The sequence below is a fragment of the Papio anubis genome, chromosome X, assembly GCF_008728515.1.
Source record: "Papio anubis isolate 15944 chromosome X, Panubis1.0, whole genome shotgun sequence".
Taxonomy (NCBI): domain Eukaryota; kingdom Metazoa; phylum Chordata; class Mammalia; order Primates; family Cercopithecidae; genus Papio; species Papio anubis.
In genome coordinates, this window is record NC_044996.1 from 50,610,264 (window position 1) to 50,633,445 (window position 23,182).

At 39.3% G+C, this 23,182-nt stretch overlaps 1 protein-coding gene across 1 annotated transcript; it reads left to right on the top strand.

Annotated features, from left to right (window-relative positions):
* The first annotated feature begins 19,712 nt into the window (after positions 1 to 19,712).
* On the top strand, positions 19,713 to 22,816 carry TMSB15A (thymosin beta 15a). The gene is made up of 3 exons (XM_003918020.4): positions 19,713 to 19,826; positions 21,319 to 21,435; positions 22,374 to 22,816. The coding sequence occupies exons 2-3, from the start codon at positions 21,336 to 21,338 to the stop codon at positions 22,409 to 22,411; spliced, it is 138 nt and encodes a 45-aa protein (XP_003918069.2). The 5' UTR covers positions 19,713 to 19,826; positions 21,319 to 21,335; the 3' UTR covers positions 22,412 to 22,816.
* Positions 22,817 to 23,182: the final 366 nt, after the last annotated feature.

Consider the following 23,182-nt stretch of genomic DNA (forward strand, 5'->3'; position numbering starts at 1 on the left):
TATCTACCCTATTTTTACTCTTTTTATACTTGCCCTTCTTGTTTCTTTTATTGTCTTACACTCTTTTCCTGCATTATTTGCTTTTATGTAAGCATTTTATATAAATTCTTTGTCTCTCCTCTCTTTACATATCAATAATGCTTCTTTTTAAAAACTTTTTAAGTGGTAATCCTAGAGTTTGTAATATACATTCACAACTAATTCAAGTCCACTTTCAAAAAACAGTATACTGCTTCATGGATAGTGCAAGTAGCTTATAACAGAGTATTCCCAATTCCTCACTCCTATTCCTTATAACACTGATGTCACTAATTTCACTTACCCATAAATTGTAATCACTGAATACATTGTTGCCATTTAAATCAAATAAGAAAATTAAAATATTTTATTTTACCTTTATTCATTCTCTAATGTTCTTCTTTTATTCATGCAGATCAAGTTTTTGAACAATATAGTTTTCCTTTTAACGTTAAGTTCTTTTAACGTTTCTTGCAAGGCAGGTCTACTGGCAACAAATTCCCTCTTTTTTTTTTTTTTTTTTGTTTGGCTTATCTGAGAAAGTCTTTCTCCTTCATTTTGGAAGTTTAATAGCCTTGACTTGAATACAGAATTTTATGTTGGTTGGGTTTTCTTTCAACTTAAGTATTCCACTCCACTCCCTTCTTGTTTGCATGGTTCCTGAAGAGACATCCTATGTAATTAGTATCCTTGATTTTCTATAGATTTTTCCCCCTCTGGTTACATTCAAGATTTTCTCTGTCTTTAATTTTCTGCAACCTGAGTACAATATACCTAGGTGTGGATACTTAAAAAATTATTTATTCTGCTTGGTAATATCTGAACTTCTTGAATCCATGGTTTGGTTTTTGTAACTAATTTTGAAAAACTCTCAGACATTATCCTTTCAAATATTTCTTATTTTCCTTTATTATTTCTTTTCCTTCTGGTACGCCCATTATGCATATGTTAAATTTTTGTAATTGTCCCACAGATCTTGTGTTCTTTCTGCTGTTTATTTTCTAATTTTTTTCATTTTTGTTTCAGAAATTTCTATTGACCTATCTTCAGTCTCACTGATTCTTTCCTTATCTGTGTCCACTCTACTAACGAGCCAATCAAAGGCATTCTTTTTTTTTTTTTTTTTTTTTTTTGAGACGGAGTCTCGCTCTGCCGCCCAGGCTGGAGTGCAGTGGCCGGATCTCAGCTCACTGCAAGCTCCGCCTCCCGGGTTCCCGCCATTCTCCTGCCTCAGCCTCCCGAGTAGCTGGGACTACAGGCGCCCGCCACCTCGCCCGGCTAGTTTTTTGTATTTTAGTAGAGACAGGGTTTCACCGTGTCAGCCAGGATGGTCTCGATCTCCTGACCTCGTGATCCGCCCGTCTCGGCCTCCCAAAGTGCTGGGATTACAGGCTTGAGCCACCGCGCCCGGCCTCAAAGGCATTCTTTATTTCAGTTACAGTGTTTTTCATTTCTAGCATTTAAAAAATATTTCTTAGAGTTTTCATCTCTATACTTATGTTACTCTTCTGATCTTCCATGCTGTCCACTTTTCCCATTAGAACCATTAGCATATCAAACATACTTATTTTAAATGCCTGGTCTGATCATTCCAAAATCTCTGCCATATCTAAGTCTTGTTTCAATTTTTGCTCTCTCTCTCTTCAAACTGCATCTTTTGTCTTTTGGTATGCCTTGTAATTGTTGTTGAAAGCCAGACATGGGTAAGAAGAACTGAGGTAAATAGGCCTTTAGTATGAGCTTTTCTGTTTATCTGGCTAGGAGTTGGACTATGTTTACTCTTTGCTGCAGTGATAGGTGTAATATGCTAAAATTTCCTTTTGTGTCCCTATTTTTATATGTTTTATTGTCTTTGAGTTTCCCTAAATACTTTTTCTTAAATAAAGTCTGAGATATAGATTTATTTCTATTCTTTCCCTGTTATAACACAGGAGCCCTACTGATGTGGCTCCTGCGTTATAAAGCTGTGATCTTCAAATGTATTAGTTTCCTCTCTTCACCTATTAGTGAGATAGAAATTCTAAATGGGACCTCAATGGAGTTTATTTCTTGGTACCCTACATTAAAGGCTAAAAGAGACTGTAGTGAGGTATTTCCCTTTCCCCAGGTAGGTTAGACTCTGGTAATATTCAAGATACGCTCTGGTAAAATAGTTTCCCACAAGGGAAGGCTTTTATTAACAAAAATAGAATATACTAGGTGTATTTCAACATGGTTACTCTTCCTTTAATCTTGCTGAAAGCATTAGGGAATTTTTCTCTGATCTGCCATCTGAGATCCCAGTGAGGCTCCTGAAAGGAAAACTCATTAACATGTGGGGGCTCCCCTATGACTGGGCCTCTTGGTTGCTCTCAACTGAGCTTCCAGTAACCTATCAATTGTAGTCAAAGTTTTCCTACCCAGGCACACAATTCAATGACTCACTTTTATTTCTTGGTTTCTACTCTGATAAGCATTGATTCTCTGTGTTCACCTGTCTCTCCAATTTTGCAGGCAGTGGTTTGCACTGTGACCTCAATTCTCTGATGGCTCTAGGAAGAGTTGTTGATTTTCAGCTTGTTCTACTTTTGTTGTATTGTGAGGATGGGAAGAATATAGCTCCTTATATGTTGAACAGAAAATTGAAAGTCTTTACTGATTTTTGACAAAGGGGCTAAGCACATTCAATGGGGGAAAAACAGTCTTTTTTTTTTTTTTTTTTTTTTTTTTTTTTTTTTTTAGAGAAGTATATATTTATATATATTTATTATACTTTAAGTTCTAGGGTACATGTGCACAACATGCAGGTTTGTTACATATGTATACATGTGCCACGTTGGTGTGCTGCACCCATTAACTCGTCATTTACATTACTGGGTATATCTCCTAGTACTATCCCTCCCCCTCCACGGCTCCCCACAATGGGATACAGGTGTGCTTGATGCTCCCCTTCCTGTGTCCAGGTAGTCTGTTGTTCCCAGTCCCACCTATGAGTGAGAACATGAGTATTTGGTTTTCTATTTCTTGTGATAGTTGCTTGCTTTGAGATGATGGTTTCCAGCTGCATCCATACATTTTCTAAGGCCAGCACTCTGAAATGTCCTTTTAAAGAAATGGCTACATAGTATTTCCGCAGGTGTATATATTGCTTACGACACTGCCAATCCAGTCTATCATTTGATGGACATTTGCAGGGTTGATTCAAGGTGCTACCTATTGTGAATAGTGCCGCCCAATGCACATCGTGTGCATGCTTATCTTTATAGCTTGGCATGACGCAATCCAGCCCCGTTATGTCCCAGTAATGCGGATGGCTGGAGTCAAATGGTATTTCTAGTTCCTAAGATCCTTGAGGAATCGCCCGCTGTTTCCCACAATGGTTGAACTAGTTTACAATCCACCAACAGTGTAAAAGTGTTCCTGGCTTTCTCCATCCTCTCAGCGCCTGTTGTTTTACTGGATTTTAATGATTGCCATTTCTAGCACAATTGTGAGGATGGGTATCTCATTCTGGTTTTAATTTGCATTTCTCTGATGTTAATTATTGATGAGCATTTTTCTATATGTCTGTTGGCTATATGAATGTCTTCTTTTTGAAATTATCTGTTCATATCAGCATCCCAATTTTTGATGGGGTTGTTTGTTTTTTTTTTTTTTCTTATGGAATTTGATTGGAGTTCTTTATAGGTTCTGGATATTGGCCCTTTGTCGGATGAGTGGATTGCAAAATTTTCTCATTCCTATGATTTACCTATTCCACTCTAGTAAATGCGTTTTCTTTACTTTCATAGAAATGCTAATTTCATTAGATCCCATTTTATCAATTTGCTTTTATTTTCCATTTGCTTTTGGTGTTTTGGGCGTGAGAGTCCTTGCCCATGCCTATATCCTGAATGGTATTACCTAGGTTTTTCTTCTAGGGTTTTATGGTTTTAAGTCTAACATTTAAGTTTCCTAATCCATCTTGAATTAATTTTTCAGTATAAGGGAGTAAAGGGAAGGATCCGGTTTTGCTTTCTGTATGGCTGTAGTTTTACACAGCATCATTTTATTAATTTGGGAATCCTTTTCCTTTCTTATTTTTGTCAGGTTTGTCAAGAGATCAGATTGATGGCTGTGGACATGTGGTATTATTTCCTGGGGCTCTGTTCTGTTTCAGGATTTGGTCTATATCTCTGTTTTGATACCCAGTGCCATGCTGTTTTGGTTGCCAGCAGTATAGTTTGGAGTCAGGTAGAAACGTGATTAGCATCCAGGCTTTGTTCTTTTGGCTTAGGATTGTCTTACAGCAGTAGAGGGGTCTTTTTTTGGTTCCATATGTGCTTCATTGGTTTTCCGGTTCTGGCCAGAGAGAGTCGTTGGTTTGCAGCTAATAGGGGGATAGCATTAGGTCTATAAATTACAGCAGGCAGTATGGCCATTTCACAATATTGATTCTTCCTATCCATAGGCATAGGTATATTTCTCTTCATTTATTTTATATCCTCTTTTTATTTCACTTCTAGGCAGTAGTTTTTGCGCCGTTCTCATGAAAGTCCTTTACATCCCTTGTAAGTTGGATTCCCTGGAGTATTTTATTCTCTTTGAAGCTAGTGTGAAGGGGTTCATTCCATGATTTGGCTCTCTGTTTGTCTGTTACCATATGTATAAGAGATGCGTTTTATTGATTTTTGTATCCTGAGACTTTGCTGGGATTGCTTATCAGTTTTAGGGAGATTTGGGCTGGGACAGTAGGGTTTTCTAAATATACAAATCCATATCATCTACAAACAGGGGACAATCTGACTTCTTCTTTTCCTAAGTAGATACCCTTGATTTCTTTCTCTCTTGCCCTGATTGCCCCTATTGAGATTCTAGCACTATATTGAATAGGAGTGATAGAGAGGGGCATCCCTGTATTACCAGTTTCAAAGGAATGCTTCCAGTTTTGCCATTCAATTATGACATTGGCTGTAGGTTTATCATAGAAATAGCTCTTAAGTATTTTGAGATCACGTTCCATGCATGCAGATTTGTTAAGGAGTTTTAGCGCCAGAAGGGCTGTTGAATTTTTGTCGAGGCCTTTTCTGCATCCTATTAAGAATCATCCCATGGTTTTATCTTTAGTTCATTTATATACTGGATTATGTTTATTGGTTGTATGGCTAAGACCAGCCTTGCATCCAGGGATGAAGCCCACTTGATCATAGTGGACAAGCTTTTTTCATGTGCTGCTGGATTAGGTTTGTCCGTGTTTTACTGAGGGATTTCTGGATCTATGAACAAAATGGGGATGTGGGTCTAAAATTCTCTTTTTTTGTTGTGTCTCTGCCAGGCTTTGGTATCAGGATGATGTTGGCCTCATAAAATGAGTTAGGGAGGATTCCCTCTTTTTCTAGTGATTGGAATAGTTTCAGAAGGAATGGTACCAGCTCCTCTTTGTACCCCTGGTGGAATTAGTCTATGAATCCGTCTGGTCCTGGACTTCTTTTGGTTGGTAGGCTATTAATTATTGCCTCAATTTCATAGCCTGCTGTTGGTCTATTCAGGGATTCAACTTCTTCCTGGTTTAGTCTTGGGAGAGTGTAAGTGTCCAGGAAATTATCCATTTCTTCTAGGTTTTCTAGTTTATTTGCGTAGAGGTGTTTATAGTATTCTCTGATGGTAGTTTGTATTTCTGTGGGGTCGGTGTTGATATCCCCTTTATCATTTTCTATTGAGTCTATTTGATTCTTCTCTCTTTTCTTCTTTATTAGTCTTGCTAGCGGTCTATCAATTTTGTTGATCTTTTCAAAAAACTAGCTCCTGGATTCATTGATTTTTTTGGAGGGTTTTTTGTGTCTGTATCTCCTTCAGTTCTGTTCTGATCTTAGTTATTTCTTGCCTTCTGCTAGTTTTTGAATGTGAAAAAGTCTTTTTTTTATTATTATACTTTAAGTTCTAGGGTACATGTGCACAACATGCAGGTTTGTTACATATGTATACTTGTGCCATGTTGGTGTGCTTCACCCATCAACTCGTCAGCACCCATCAACTCGTCATTTACATAAGGTATAACTCCCAATGCAATCCCTCCCCCCTTACCCCTCCCCGTGATCGGCCCCGGTGTGTGACGTTCCCCTTCCCGAGTTCAAGTGATCTCATTGTTCAATTCCCACCTATGAGTGAGAACATGCGGTATTTGGTTTTCTGTTCTTGTGATAGTTTGCTGAGAAAGATGGTTTCCTGCTGCATCCATGTCCCTACAAAGGACACAAACTCATCGTTTTTTATGGCTGCATAGTATTCCATGGTGTATATGTGCCACATTTTCTTAATCCAGTCTGTCACTGATGGACATTTGGGTTGATTCCAAGTCTTTGTTATTGTGAATAGTGCCGCAATAAACATATGTGTGCATGTGTCTTTATAGCAGCATGATTTATAATCCTTTGGGTATATACCCAGTATTGGGATAGCTGGGTCATATGGTACTTCTAGTTCTGGATCCTTGAGGAATCGCCACGCTGTTTTCCATAGTGGTTGAACTAGTTTACAATCCCACCAACAGTGTAAAAGTGTTCCTATTTCTCCACATCCTCTCCAGCACCTGTTGTTTCCTGACTTTTTAATGATTGCCATTCTAATCAGTCTGCTGTATTCAGGAGACCCATTTCACATGCAGAGACATACATAGGCTCAAAATAAAGGGATGGAGGAAGATCTACCAAGCAAATGGAGAACAAAAAAAAGCAGGGGTTGCAATCCTAGTCTCTGATAAAACAGACTTTAAACCATCAAAGATCAAAGAGACAAAGAAGGCCATTACATAATGGTCAAGGGATCAATTCAACAGGAAGAGCTAACTATCCTAAATATATATGCACCCAATACAGGAGCACCCAGATTCATAAAGCAAGTCCTTAGAGACTTACAAAGAGACTTAAACTCCCATACAATAATAATGGGAGACTTCAACACCCCACTGTCAACGAAAAACAGTCTTTTTAATGGGTGGTGTTGAAGCAACTTGATAGCCACATACGAAAGAATGAAGTTGGACTCTTACCTAATACATAGGCAAAAGTGAACTCAAAATGTATCCAATACCCTTATAGAAGAGCTAAAACTATATAACTCTAGAAGAAAACATAGGGACAGACCTTTGTGATCCTGAATTTAGTCATGGAGTCTTATATATGACATGAAAAGTCCAAGAAACTAAGGAAAAATGATAAATTGGACTTTGTCTAGTTTTAAAACTTTTTGAGTCAAAAGACACTATCAAGCAAGTGAAAAGTCAACCCACAAAATGAGAAAAATATTTACAAGCCATATATCTGGTAAGGGACTTATATCTAGAATATACAAATAACTCATAACTCAATAGTAAGAAGACAGCTAATTTAATTAAAAATGGGCAAAGGATCTGAATAGACATTTCTTCAAAGAAGATATACAAATAATGAATAAGCAAATGAAAACGCATTCAACATCATTAGTACCTTCACTAGCTTTCTCAACATCATTATTAAATGCATAAAAATCATGTTGAGATACTACTTTACACAGAAAAGGATGGCTAAGATCATATAGTCAGATAATAAAAAGTGTTGTTCAAGATGTGAGAAATTGTAACCCTTACAGACCGATGGGGAGAATAAAAAGTGGTGCAGTCATTTCCACTTTGTGAAACAGTTTAGCGGTTCCTAAAAAGTTGAATATAGTTATGAATTGACCCCCAAATCCCAATTCTGGGCATGTACTGAAAATAAATAAAAACATTGACATACAAAAATACTTTTACAGGAATGTTAATAGTTACATTATTTATAGTAGCCAAAAGGTGGAAATAAGTCAAATGTCTATTAGTATTTTTTGGTGCCTAAACCTGAGATCAAATGGATAAATACAATGCAGTACACACCATTGCAATACATGGATTATTATTTGACCATAATGAGAAATGAAGTACTGAGATATACTGAAACATAGATGAAACTTAGAAAACATTATGCTAAGCATTAATAGTTAGTCATAATAGACCACATGTTATATGATTCCATTTGCATAAAATACCAAGAATAGGCAAATCTATAAATATGGAAAGCATCTAAGTGGTCACCCAGGGATGAGGGGTGAACACTGAAGAACTATAGTTGGAGTCTATGGGATTTCTCTTTGGGGTGATAAAATTATTTTAAAATCAATTGTGGTGATGGTTACACAAGTTTGTGAATATACCAAAAAAACTGAATTGTATACTTTAAATATTTGAATTGTATGGTATGTGAATTATATCTCAATAAATCTGTTACAAAAACAGATATAAGAAACAGTTAAAATTAGAAGTCCAGAATCTATTGATACAAACTTTTTAGAAAACTAATAGGCCACATCTACTAAAACTGAACATATATGTACCCTATGCCTATCAATTCCTCAGTATATATTCAAAAAATGCTCATATGCATGAAAATATATGCATAATTATGCTTATAACAGTATTATTTATAATAGTTCAAAACCAGAAGTAACCTAAACACCCATCAACAGTAGATTGAATACATTGTGGTATATTTATGCACTAAGATGTGGTACAGAAAGGAGAACAGACATGCTGCAAATGCATGTGACAATATGGATGAATCTCACAAGCTTAATGGTGATCAAAAGAAGCCAGACAAAGAGGAGTATATACTGAAGGATTCCATTTATTTAAAGCATGAAAGAAGCAAAACTAATACTCAGAAGAGTGGTTATCATTCTTGGGAATAGTGACTGGTAGGCAGCACAAAAGAGGCTTCTGGGGGCTGATCATGTTCTGTGTCTTGATCTGGGGGCTGGTTATATGAGTGTCCTCACTTTGCGAACACCCAAGATACACTTTTAAGTATATCTACTTTTCCATATATGTATTTTACTTAAGTAAAATGTTTTAAAAAACTGTTTAGTAGGATACATTTTTTATATATGGCTTTCATCAACTGAGGTACCTGCATGCGGATCAGAAATCAAATTTTTTTTTCTGCAAACAAGTTTATTCCAGTTATACTTGTTATAAACCAACAAAATGTACATGCAATACATAAACAAAGACCAGCAATGGATTTGGAGAATATTTTTTGCAAAACATATTACATGCAAATAATTAGAATACAGAATACATAAGAAGCCCATAAGAAGCAATACCATAAAGACAAGAAACTTAAAAAGAAGTGGGGCAAAATATATTGAGAGGCTGTTAAGAGAAGAGGAATTATGTAGAGCCACAAAATCTATAGATGTTCACTCTCATGACATAATCTGGGAAATGCAGATTCAAACACTAGGGAGGACCGGATGTGGTAGATCTCGCCTGTAATCCCAGCACTTTGGGAGGCCGAGGTGGGCAGATCACTTGAGGTCAAGAGTTCGAGATCAGTCTGGCCAACATGATGAAATCCCATCTCTACTAAAAATACAAAAATTAGCTGGGCGTGGTGGCATGCGCCTGTAGTCCCAGCTACTGAGGAAGCTGAGGCAGGAGAATTGCTTGAGCCCAGGAAGTTGCAGTGAGCAGAAAGTGTGCAAGTGCCCTCCAGCCTGGGTGACAGAGTGAGACTCTGTCTCAAAAGACAAACAAACAAACAAAAAATACTAAAGTGATGCTAATTTTTACCCATTAGATTGGCAAAAAGAAGTCTGGAAAAACTGGATATTGGCAAGAATGCAGGAAAAGACGAAATGCTCACCGCAGCTAATATGAGTATAAATTAGTGCAATTACTGTGAAAAGCTATTTGGCAATTCACATCTAGATAGATTGAAGATGCACATATTCTGTAATCTAGAAATGTCCCTTTTATGAGGCATGTTTATAGACTAATAGGAAGAAATTGCGAGAATATTAATTATAGCACTGTTTGTAACACAAAAAAATAGAAGCAGTGAAAGTGTTCACAAGAATGAGAATATATAAGTAAACTATGGTGTATTCATATAATGGAATATTATATAGAAATTAAAATAAATGTGCTTCTATGTGTAACAGTAAAACATGGCTAAATCTAAGTCATCATAACATTGGGTGAAAAAAGCAAGTTGTAGAAATTGCGCATAGTGTAATGTAATTTGTAATGCAATATCACCAGAAAATAATTCATTTAACAAATCTGCACTGTGTGCACAGTCCTTGGTACACGGGATAGGTGAACAAAACAGAGATCTTTGCCCTCATGAATCTTATGTTTTAATAGTGGAACATTTACTGCTGAAATGAAACAGCAAAGTAGGGTGAGGGGATGGAAGAAACAGGGTTGGCAGGTGGCAATATTAAATAGATTCAGGTAGGTCTCATTAAAACTGTGAAATTTGAGCCTTTAAGATATTGAGAGAACTTAAACAAGTGGTTATCCTGGAAAAGAGCACTCTTTCCAGAGGGATCAGACATTGCTGCACCTATTAACCCATCATGCAGGTTCCCTTCCCTAGACCTCCACTCCCCAACAGGCCCCTATGTGTGTTGGTCCCCTCTCTGAGTCCATGTGTTCTCATTGTTCAACTCCCACTTACGAGTGAGAACATGCGGTGTTTGGTTTTCTTTTCCTGCGTTAGTTTGCTGAGGATAATGCCTTCCAGCTTCATCCATGTCTCTGCAAAGTACATTATCTCATTCATTTTTATGGCTACATAATATTCCATGGTATATATGTACCACATTTTCTTTATCCAGTCTATCATTGATGGGCATTTGGGTTGGTTGCATGTCTTTGCTATTGTAAATAGGGCTGCAATAAACATACATGTGCATGTGTCTTTACAGTAGAATGATTTATATTCCTTTGGGTATATACCCAGTAATGTGATTGCTGGGTCAAATAGTATTTCTGGTTCTAAACCCTTCAGGAATTGCCACAACGTCTTCCACAATAGTTGCACTAATTTACATTCCCACCAACAGTGTAAAAGCTTTCCCAGTTCCCCACAGCCTCGCCAGCATCTCTTGTTTCTTGAGTTTTTAATAATCACCATTCTGCTATTCTGACTGACGTGAGATGGTATCTCATTGTGGTTTTGATTTGCATTTCTCAAATGATCAGTGATGTTGAGCTTTTTTTTCATATGTTTGTTGGCCACATAAATGTCTTCTTTTGAGAAGTGTCTGTTCATGTTCTTTGCCCACTTTTAGATGGGGTTGTTTTTTTCTTGTAAGTTTGTTTAAGTTCCTTGAAGATTCTGGGGATTAGACCTTTGTCAGAAGGGTAGATTGCAAAATTTTTCTCCCATTCTGTAGGTTGCCTGTTCACTCTGCTGATAGATTCTTTTGCTGTGCAGAAGCTCTTCAGTTTAATTAGATCCCATTTGTCAACTTTTGCTTTTGTTGCAATTGCTTTTGGCATTTTTGTCATGAAATCTTTGCCCATGCCTATGTCCTGAATGGTATTACCTAGGTTTTCTTCAAGGGTTTTTAGGGTTTTGGGTTTCACATTTAAGTCTTTAATCCATCTTGAGTTAGTTTTTGTATAAGGTGTAAGGAAGGGGGCCAGTTTCAGTTTTCTGAATAAAACTAGCCAGTTTTCCCAGACTCCTTTCTCCATTTCTTGTTTTTGTCAGGTTTGTTGAAGATCAGATGGTTGTAGATGTGTGGTGTTATTTCTCAGTTTTCTACTCTGTTCCGTTGGTCTATATGTCTGTTTTGGTACCAGGACCATGCTGTTTTGGTTACTGTAGCCTTGTAGTATAGTTTGCAGTCAGGTAGCATGATGCCTCCAGCTTTGTTCTTTTTGCTTAAGATTGTCTTGGCTATAGGGCTCTTTTTTTTGTTCCAAATGAAATTTAAACTAGGTTTTTTCTAATTCTGTGAAGAATGTCAATGGTAGTTTGATGGGAATAACACTGAATTTATAAATTACTTTGGGTAGTATGGCCATTTTCATGATATTGATTCTTCCTATCCATGAGGATGGACTGTTTTTCCATTTGTTTGTGTCTTCTCTTATTTCCTTGAGCAGTGGTTTGTAGTTCTCTTGAAGAGGTCATTCACTTCCCTTGTTAGCTTTATTCGTAGGTACTTTATTCTCTTTGTACCAGTTGTGAATGGGAGTTCATTCATGATTTGGCTCTCTGCTTGTTTATTGTTGGTGTATAGGAATGCTTGTGATTTTTGCACACTGATTTATTGTGATTTTTGCACATTGATTTTGACTTTGCTGAAATTGCTTATCAGTCTAAGGAGTTTTGGAGCTGAGACGATGGGTTTTCTAAATATAGAATCATCTGCAAAGAGAGACAATTTGACTTCCTTTCTTCCTATTTGAATGCCCTTATTTCTTTATTTCTTTATCTGGCCCGATTGCCCTGGCCAGAACTTCCAATACTATGTTAAATAGGAATGGTGAGAGAGGACATCCTTGTCTTGTGCCAGTTTTCAAAGGGAATGCTTTCAGCTTTTGACCATTCAGTATGATATTGGCTGTGGGTTTGTCATAAACAGCTCTTATTTTTTTGAGATATGTTTTATCAATACCTAGTTTATTGAGAGTTTCCTACATGAAGAGATGTTTAATTTTATCAAAAGCCTTTTCTGCATCTATTGAGATAATCCTGTGTTTTTTTCCATTGATTCTGTTTATCTGATGGATTACATTTATTGATTTGCATATATTGAACCAGCCTTGCACTTTGGAGATGAAGCCCACTTGATCATGGTGGATAAGCTTTTTGGTATGCTGCTGGATTCGGTTTGCCAGTATTTTATTGAGGATTTTTGCATCAATGTTCATCAGGGATATTGGCCTGAAGTTTTGTTTCTTTGTTGTGTTTCTGCCAGGTTTTGGTATCACAATGATGCTGGCTTCATAAAATGAGTCAGGGAGGAGTCCCTCCTTTTCAATTGTTTGGGATAGTTTCAGAAGGAATGGTACCAGCTCCTCTTGGTACCTCTTGTAGAATTCTGCTGTGAATGTGTCTGGTACTGGGTTTTTTTTTTTTTTGGTTGGTAGGTTATTAATTACTGGCTCAACTACAGAACTTTTTATTAAACTATTCAGAGATTCAACTTCTTCCTGGTTTAATCTTGAGAGAGTGTTTGTCTCCAGGAATTTATCCATTTCTTCTAGATTTTCTAGTTTATTTGCATAGAGGTGTTTATAGTATTCTCTGATGGTAGATCGTATTTCTCTGTCACAGTAGTGATACCCCTTCATCATTCTTTTGTTGTGTCTATTTGATTCTTCTCTCTTTTCTTCTTTATTTGTCTAGTTAGTGGTCTATCTGTGTTTTTTTCCCCCAGAAAACCAGCTCCTGGAATCATTGATTTTTTGAATGGTTTTTTGTGACTCTATCTCCTTCAGTTCTGCTCTGATCTTAGTTATTTTTGTCTTCTGCTAGCTCTGGGGTTTGTTTGCTCTTGCTTCTCCAGCTCTTTGAGTTGTAATGTTAGGGTATCGATCTGAGATCTTTCTAGCTTTCTGACATGGACATTTAGTGCTATAAATTTCCCTCTTTTGGGAAATTTTAGTTGTGTCCCAGAGATTCTGGTATGTTGTCTCTTTGTTCAAGTTGGTTTCAAAGAGCTTCTTGATTTCTGCCTTAATTTCATTATTTACCCAGAGTCATTCAGGAGCAGGTTGTTCAATTTCCATGTAGTTGTGTGGTTTTGAGTGAGTTTCTTAATCCTGAGTTCTAATTTGATTGCACTCTAGCTTAAGAGACTGTTTGTTATTATTTCAGTTCTTTTGCATTTGCTGAGGAGTGTTTTACTTCCGATTATCTGGTCGATTTTTGAATAAGTGCCTATGCAGCACTGAGAAGAATGTATATGCTGTTGATTTGAGATGGAGTTCTGTGGATACCTATTAGGTCCACTTGGTCCAGAGCTGAGTTCAAGTCCTGAATATCCTTGTTAATTTTCTCTCTCGTTGATAAATCTAATATTGACAGTGGGGTGTTAATGTCTCCCACTATTATTGTGTGGGAGTATAAGTCTCTTTGTAGGTCTCTAAGAACTTGTTTTATGAATCTGGGTGCTCCTGTATTGGTGGATATATATTTAGAATAGTTAGCTTTTCTTGTTGAATTGATCCCTTTATCATTATGTAATGCCTTTCTTTGTCTTTTCTGATCTTTGTTGGTTTCAAGTCTGTTTTGTCAGAGACTAGGATTGTAACCCCTGCTTTTTTTGCTTTCCATTTGCTTGGTAAATTTTCCTCCATCCATTTATTTTGAACCTATGTGTGTCTTTGCACGTGGGATGTGTTTCCTGAATACAACACACCAATGCTTCTTGACCCTTTATCCAGTTTGCCAGTCCGTGTCCTTTAATTGGGGCATTTAGCCCACTTACATTTAAGGTTAATATTGTTATGTGTGAATTTGATCCCGTCGTCATGATGCTATCTTGTTATTTTGCACACCAGTTGATGCAGTTTCTTCATAGTGTCATTGGTCGTTAGGAATAGTAAGGAGGCCATGGATGGGGCAGAGTGAGTGAGGAAGAGAGTAGATAGATGGGTCAGAGAAATGATGGTGAGCCAGAAAATGTGGGGCCTTTTAGGAACTTTGACTCTAACTCTGAGGAGAATAAGGTGCCTTTGCAGGACTTTGAGTAGAGGAGCACCATGATTTGACTTATATTTTTAAAATAATCACTTTATGATCTATGTTGCGAATACAAAAACTAGGGAGCAAGAGCTGAAGTAGAGAGACCTGCCAAAAACTACTCCAGTTATCCAGATGAGATATGATGGTGGATTAGACTTTAGGCATACAAATGGAGATGATAAGTGGTTGGATTTTGGATGCATTTTGAGTGCAGCCAAAATAACTTCCTGATGGATTGGATGTGTAGTGTAAAAGAAAGGGAGGAATTAAGGATGATATCAATATTTTTGACATGACCATATGGATAATGGAGTTGCCATCAATTGAGAAGGGGAAGGCTGTGGGAGGAGTGGGTTTCGGAAAAAAGATTAGTAGTTTAGTCTGTGACATTTTATGTTTGAGATGTCTATAAGACATCTGAGTGGAGGTGCTGAGTAGGCAGTTGTATGTATCAGACTGGAGTTTAGGATGCAGATCTGGCCTGCAGACACGAATATAGAAATTGTTAACACAAAAATGTTTTCTATAGCTATTGGACTGGGGGATATCACCAGGGAAGTGTAGATAGAGATGAGTAGAAGAACAGGGACTGAGTCCTGGGTCACTCCCATTTAAACAGGTCTGGGAGAAGAGGAAGAGCTAGTGAGGATGGAGAAAATAGGAGAGTGCAGTGTCCTGGGAGCCACGCAATGTAAGTGAAGTGAGAAGAACTCACTCATCAACTATGCCAAATGCTGCTGATAGTTCAAAATGAGGGATTAAAAATTGACCATTGTATTGAGCCATGTGAAAGCCATTGATGACCTTGACAAAAGTAATTTCAGTTGAGTGGAAGAGGTACATACCTCTTGAATGTGTTCAAGAGAGACCAGGAGAAGAAAAATTGGAAATAGGCAACTGTTAAAAGAGAATGACAGAGTAGTCAAACTGGATATCTGAGGAAATAACTTTCCTGACATAAAGAATAGATATTGTAAAGGCCCTAACACAATAGTGAGCATGGCTTGTCTGAGGAATAATAGGGAGGCCATGCCTGGAACAGAGGGAATGAGAAGTAGAATAGACAGAGAAAATGGAGGATAAGGAAGGATTATTTTGGGGGGATCCTTCTTGATGCTAGATTGATGTAGATAGAAAGCCTAGGGGATTGTGGTCTTAGATCAGGAGTCCTGGTTCAAATAATGCCTTACATTGAACATGAAAATATATATCTTATGTAACTGTAAAAGATTTCCATCAAAGGGGAACAAAGAAATGGTGTAATGGTAGGTAGGAGGATTGAAGTCAAGAGTATGTACACATAAAAAGAATGTGTGTATGTATATATAAACATATACACATATATAATAATGTGTGTATAGAGAGATAGGAAGATAGATAAGAAATAAGAGTACAATTGTATCCTGAGAGAAACTATACAGTAGAGAGTACAATATTGATGATGCTAGCGATAAGGGAGAGAAAGATGGTAGCAACGTCATTGAATTGGTTTGAGAGAAAGAGATCTAGTGGGAAAGGAGGGGAACTTTTAGACAGGAGTCTGGAAATTTCATGTATGATATCAACAGGAAAATCATATATATATAGGCAGGTGCAGGTAGGTGAAATGATATGGTGGTAGGGGTCTGTGATGGTTAATATTAAGTGCCAACTTGATTGGATTGAAGGATGCAAAATATTGTTTCTGGGTGTGTCTGTGAGGGTGTTACCAGAGGCGATTAATGTTTGAGTCAGTGGACTGGGAGAGGCAGACCCACCCTCAATCTGGGTGGGCACTATCCAATTGGCTGTCAGCGTGGCTAGAAAAAGCAGGCAGAAAGTGGAATGAGCAGACAGCTGAGTCTGTGGCCTTCATCTTTCTCCCTTGCTAGATGCTTCCTGCCCTCTAATATCAGACCCCAAGTTCTTAGGCTTTCGGACTCTTGGACTTATACTAGCGGTTTGCCAGGGGCTCTCGGACCTTCGGCCACAGGCTGAAGGCTGAACTGTTGGCTTCCCTACTTTTGAGGTTTTGGGACTCAGACTGAGTCACTACTGGTTTTCTTGCTCCTCAGCTTGCAGATGGCCTATTGTGGGACTTCACTTTGTGATCATGTGGGCCAATTCTCTTTAATAAACTCCCTTTCATACACATATATCCTTTTAGTTCTGTCCCCCTAGAGAACCCTGACTAATACAGGGTGTGTGGAAGTGTTCTTCTGAGGGCTACACTTTTCTAGTACAAATAGAAAGCAAGAGAAGAGGTGGGATGGAGAGGTGGTATAGAGAGTTTGATGGGAGAGAAGCTATGAAGTAGTAAGTTAAAATGGTCAGAAAGTTAAGGGCCAGGAGATTTAAAGAATGAGTGCCTATTAAGAGTCTCATTTAAGTTAACGGTCATGAATTTAAATTGAAATGAATCATGTAGTTATATATTTTCCTTTGGCCAGATTTCTCTTTGTAGGCTCAGGCTTGTTGAAGTGTACTTAACCAGGGTTGTTATTTTTCCTATGAAACAATACAAAGTGAAAAGGCAGGACAGTGGAGGGTATATGTAGATAAGTGATTGTAAAGATTGAACATGGCATTTGAGCTAGGGAAGGAGGAGAGAGAATACAATAAAGGGAAGAAAAGATAGTGAAAATCTGGTAAGATCAATGCATTGGAGATTCTGGTGAGGCTGAAAGAAAGTAGGGTCCCAAATGAGTTAGGTGAAAAGAGAGGAGGGTATGGTCAGAAAGAGGGATGTTTGAAATTGAGATTATGGAGGGGTTCCCATAATTATAGTGACAAGGGCTAGACTATGGCTGTGTAACTGAGGTGGAGTTGAGGGCAATGTTATGGGGAAAAATGTTCAAGGAACTGAAAAGGCCAGTTTGTCAGAATTATCATTCTTGAACTTACCAAGAATTAAAGCAGGACAACTACCTTTGAGAATGACTGTGTTGTAGGAGTTAAAAGTTTTGAGAAATGAGTGGGGAACAGTTGAAATTTATTTTCTTTTCTTTTTTTTTTGAGATGGAGTCTCGCTCTGTCGCCCAGGCTGGAGGGCAGTGGCGTGATCTCAGCTCACTGCAAGCTCCGCCTCCTAGGTTCACACCATTCTCCTGCCTCAGCCTCCTGAGTAGCTGGGACTACAGGCGCCCGCCACTACGCCCGGCTAATTATTTTTTTCTTTGGTATTTTTAGTAGAGATGGGGTTTCACCGTGTTAGCCAGGATGGTCTCGATCTCCTGACCTCGTGAATCCGCCTGCCTCGGCCTCCCAAAGTGCTGGGATTACAGGCGTGAGTCATCGTGCCCGGAGGGGAACAGTTGAAATTTGTTATATGACAACAACAAAGGCTACTCAATGACATGAGTTGTCAAAAGTTGGAAATTTTTAGGGGGGTGAAAGGGGGATTGCTATCTAAAGGCAGCAACGAGAAGCAGCAAAGTCACTTATATAAGCTTTAGGATCTGTGGTACAGTGGTGGTAGGAGTGAAAATTCATATGCTCCTCATGAGTGGGCTTCAGGAGATCTAGAATCCCCATGGAAGGGGAAATTCAGAGAAGAGGCTCAAAATACGGAGGAATTACCGAGGGTGCACTGTGTTTTATTAGTAGAGGAGCAGTGAGAAAAGTGAAATAAAGAGGGGATGTGGACACAACCTTATGGTGGTTAGAATGTAGGAGTTGAAGGGTGTCTTGGGGTAGCTGGCACGAATGGAGATAAATGTCATCATTAGATGAGTTGTAATGATTCAAGGCAGATCAGGGTGGCAGGATTTTGAGGTTTGGGCTATGGAGGGGTGACTGTCTGGAGCTTCCTGTCAACCCCAAGTGAAGTGAGGAGTGTGGTCTTAGACTTGGATCACTGGTTCAAACAATGCTTCATTTTGCTCCAGGAAACAGAAATCACATTGATCTGTAATGACAGAAAAATAGGCTGAAAGCTACACATCACATTCAGGATGGGACTACCCCTGGGGAAGTGGGAGGGGAAATGGAAATGAAGTGAAGGTCAAGGAAACCTCAATTTTTTCTGTAACACTTTTAGTCCTTAAAAGAAAGACAAAGTAAGTATACCTAAATGTTAACAACATTGAAATCTGTGTAGTGAAAACACTGGTGTTTATTACATTTAATGCCAGGGACATTGTAGGTACTCAATGAATATTAGTTGTTGAATGAGTAAATCTCTCTGTTTCAAAAGTTTTTCCAACAAACATACACAATTCTCAAATTAACACAAAGTGCTACAAAAGCAAAGAAAAGGGAATGAAGTAAGGTGGGGAAGGCTTGAGAAATCCTTGCGGAAAGAGTGATTTTTAATCTATATAGATCTATACCACCATACCTGGGGTGCAAGCTAAAGACATAGTTCTATCTCCATCTTACCTCAACGCTCTAAGGTTCTGGGTGAGTATCCAGAAAATGATCTTGAACGTTTAGTCCTTTCAAGTAAATACCGGATCCTCAATTTTCTCTTCCAACAGACACTGGGTGGTGCTATTGCCCCAAACTTCCCCCCATCACGTATTTATTACTTCAGTCTATAGACATCTCCACAACCAATGTGTCTTGTGGGCCAAAGTGCTAGGGATTAGGGATATAAAGGTGAATAGCCTCAGTTGTTCTGTATTTATTATAAACTGCTATCGTGTTCAGTGGCCGAGAAAGTTGCAAATGTGACTTTTACATTTCATAGGAGAGCACTACTGTCACAGAAATGTCCAGTTGTAGGGGTGAATGGCCCTGAACCACCCACCCTCACCATGAGCACCCCTACTCCACGACGTGGCCAAGGATTAGAGTAGACAACACCGAGCCCCACTTCCAACCTACTGTTAGGTTTTCATAGCGTCCTTAGGCCCCAATGGTTATAAAAAGCCGAGAGAGCCTAAATACCGGTCATTCAGCCTGGACCTCGGAGTTCCAGATGTTCTAAGCTCACTGGGCAAGATGTGTCTGCTTATTGCAGAGGCCTCTGTTATTGTGGAGTGAGAGTACTCGGGATGAAGGGAATGTGGACCCTCAGGACTAAAGCAGTGGAAGAAGTCTGGGAGGTGGGGTCTGGGGAGGCGGGGTCGACTCTGACTTCACCAAGCCCCTGATCCTGGAGGAGACGGAGGACGCAGGCTCTGGACGCTCTAGCGGAGGAGGGGAAGGGGGCGAGCCCGGGAACCTTTGCCCAATCAGAGAGGGCTGGGGCGGGGCCTGCTACAGGGCTTAGCACTGCAGGGCTCTGCGCGGGAACGCTAACCTGGTCCGGAGCAAGCCTGTGTCTCAGCCCCACGGACAGCCTTTCACTAGTCTTCAAGCCTTCAGGTGAGGACCTGCGGCCTCACAGAAGCCAGAGGACCATGGGGACGGGAAGGCGTCGGGGTTGCGAGGCGGGGGATGCTGCGCCTTCGGGAACCAGAGGAGCCGGAGTTGGGGCTGGCGCTTCGCGTCTACACCGCCGCCCGGCCGAGCAAGTCCGCGCCTTTGTCTTCCCGGGGCGCCGCCTTCTGCGCGCGAAGCCGAGCCCTCCCGGGGGCTGGTCCCTGGAAACAAGGCCCCGGGGTTGGGAGTCGCGGGGCGCGGACCCTTAAAGGGGCCCGTCCGCAGTAGCTGCAGGTCGGAGGCTTAGAGGAGGAATTTGGGGGCCGTCCGGAATGGGCCCTCTGGGGCTGGGTCCTCGTTCCTTCCCCTCCCGTGGCCATTAGGCTGGGCACCAGACAGCGCTAATAGTTATTTGAAAAAGTATGCAAACTGCTCTTGACAGACTGGCCTATGAGCCCGGCCCTGCTATTATTTATTTGTTAGTTCCAATGTCCCAGCTCCGAGCTTGGCGTCTGATCGCTTGGCAGAGAAGGGTCTTAGGGTAAACTTGACGGAATGGAGGCATGTTCGGCACTTCTGGCTGCTTGGGGGCCTCTCCATTCTACTCCAAGCACTAGTGATAGTATCCTACTCCACGAGGGTGGGGCTGAGCTCGCGCAAGAGAGCTCTGCCCTCCGATTTCTGGAATATCCTATTGTCTCTTCTGGACAAACTCGGGACGCTCACAGGGCACCAGGCATTTCGTCAGGTCCACAGCCATGCACTTCTGAACCTCATCTCCTTGCAGAGAAAACATGGTGAAAGAAGACTTACTTACATTTGGTTTATCCCATTCTGCTGAAGTCCTGGGTCTGATCCTAGTTAGCTGTCCCTTCTTAAACAACGTTTATAAACCAATGCCACAAAGAGCTATTATGAGACGTGTATTGTAATGCCTTAATGTACTGTCGTCTTTGGGCATTTAAAATAGATAGAAATCAGTACAACTTATGCCACTCTGTGTGTGTGTGTGTGTGTGTGTGTGTGTGCTGCTCCCCATCTCCTAAAAAAAAAAATGCCAAAAAACAAACGTAATTTTAAAAAAAGTGGAGATGCTCGAATAGTGCTCTCTCCTGTTACAAAATCATTAACTGGTTAAAGCCAGTCTTTATTTTTTCTTCTGTCCCGGTCTGCTCTTGTGCTTCTGTCACCTCCATTTTACCCTTGCTGTGATTTTAAGAGTCAGACATATTGGCTTTGGGTTTCTGGAGCATCTTAGTTTCTGGTGCATTCTGATCCAATGGCATTTACTGCCTATCAAAAACGGGGTAATGATGTGGAGTTAAAATTTTTCTAACAAAAATATTAGTTTTCTAAGATCTGTTGCTGTTTTCCTGTTGAAAATGAGCAGGTAGAATATACATTGATATGAAATGTGAAAATTTTTGCTTGTGACCCTTTAGTTCGAAGATAGTTCTGCCAGGTAAATTTTCTTAAAAATGTTTTTTCTTTTCAGGCTATCTTCTAGTCAAGATGAGTGATAAGCCAGAGTTGTCGGAAGTGGAGAAGTTTGACAGGTCAAAACTGAAGAAAACTAATACTGAAGAAAAAAATACTCTTCCCTCAAAGGAAAGTAAGTCTTGGGGGGTTCTAGTGGAAACAAACAATAGAGAAAGCTAATAGGCTCAGTAAATAAACGTAACTTCTAGTGAATTTTTGCCACAAAGTAAGCAATAATTAGAGTACCATGGTGTTTAATGTTACAGTTAAAAACATCAAATAGTCGTCTTCCTACTTGGGTTATATAAGTAGTTCTCACATAAGACTTAATAGGAATAGGGGGAAACTAGTTTCTTGTTGGAAAATTACTAAAAACCAACTTAAAAATCAATCTTGGAATATTGGATTTAGCACTAGAAAAATCTTAGTTTTGTTCACTTTATGCTTATTAGACATTTTCCTGCATCCATCAGTTTGGGTCAGTGGTCTTATACCTAAAGGTCCATGCAAACTTTGCAGTTTTGGCCTTCTCTCTCTGATGATGAGATAAAGATAATGAACAAGTTTAGATCTTGGGTGCACTTAGGGCTTGCAGACTCAAGGGATAAGTGATCAGTTTTGCCCTCCAGAAATACAGCCTGGTGGAGAAACTCCAAGTGTCTTTGCAAAAGTTGAGGGGAACTTTTTGTCTTGTTAGCTTTGAGAGTTCCAAAGTTAGTCAAAATTGTCTGAAAAGGTATAACTTCCTAGTTGTATACAGATAGATAAATCTGAAGAAATTGCTTCATAGCTCAGTCATGAATCATCTATGAAAAAATGGCAATGGCACATTTCTGTCTCTCAAATGGGAAAGAAATCCTCCACAGTTATAGATTCTAATGAATATTCCAGTAGTTAACATACGCACATACATGCGCACACCCTAATGTGAGAATTTGTGGTTAATGCCTTGGCATTCTAAATTTAAGGCATGTATGCAGACTTCAATGACTTAGCAAGGAGCTCTTTTGAAAGAAACTGAACTTAATCTTAGGTAAATGCGGTTAATGATTTTTGTGTTTGTCTTTCCAGCTATCCAGCAGGAGAAAGAGTGTGTTCAAACATCGTAAAATGGGGATCGCCTCCCAACAGCAGATTTCAGCATTACCTGAGAGTCTTGGTTTTAGACTTGTTTTTTGTAAACCCATGTGTTTGTAGAGATTTTAGGCATCTTCTGATGTCTTCTCACCTATGTTCCCTGGCTAAGAAGTCAGAGGTAGCCAGTGTTTCCTTAAATTCATTTTTAAACTTACCATTGGTGCATATGTTCTGGATGGCAGATGCTGTCAATAATCTCACCATCGATGTCCTTTGTGTATGTAGTTCTTGCATCCTATACTGCATAAGCGTGTTTTAAACTGCTATGATGGGTGCTTCCATTGCTTCATAATCTCCATGAAGTTGCGTGTTTTTGCAGCTTTTCACAGTTTATTTGCATTTCTAATGTAGTAATAAAGTAACCAATATAATCATTATCTTGAGACTCCTGTGGTTGACTCTTGGTGGTCTTCTGTGGAATGAAAAGTACACACGGATATACTTTTCAGCCAAACAGAATGGTTGAAGGAAAACTGTTTTAGCAGATTATTCACGTGGGAAATGTTCACTTCTCTCCAGGTCTAGTGGGTCCTGACTTGGGGATGCTAGGTGCTTTTTCTTTAGAGTTGGAATCACAGAGTTAGAGAACCTTGGGAAGGGAGATCATGTGGACTAACCCCCTTATCTCAGAATGAAGAAATGAAAATACAAGGTCTGAAGTGATCTGTTCAAGACGAATATTAAAGAGGAGTGCTCTTGCCTTTTGGAAAATATTTTTCAACTTAATGGAAGGGGACACCAAA

Bases quoted from the DNA above. Each gene is read 5' to 3' on its own strand.
- TMSB15A (XM_003918020.4), top strand. From the start codon at position 21,336: ATGAGTGATAAGCCAGAGTTGTCGGAAGTGGAGAAGTTTGACAGGTCA. The intron at 21,436-22,373 runs GTAAGTCTTGGG...TTGTCTTTCCAG, and splicing joins TACTCTTCCCTCAAAGGAAA to CTATCCAGCAGGAGAAAGAG.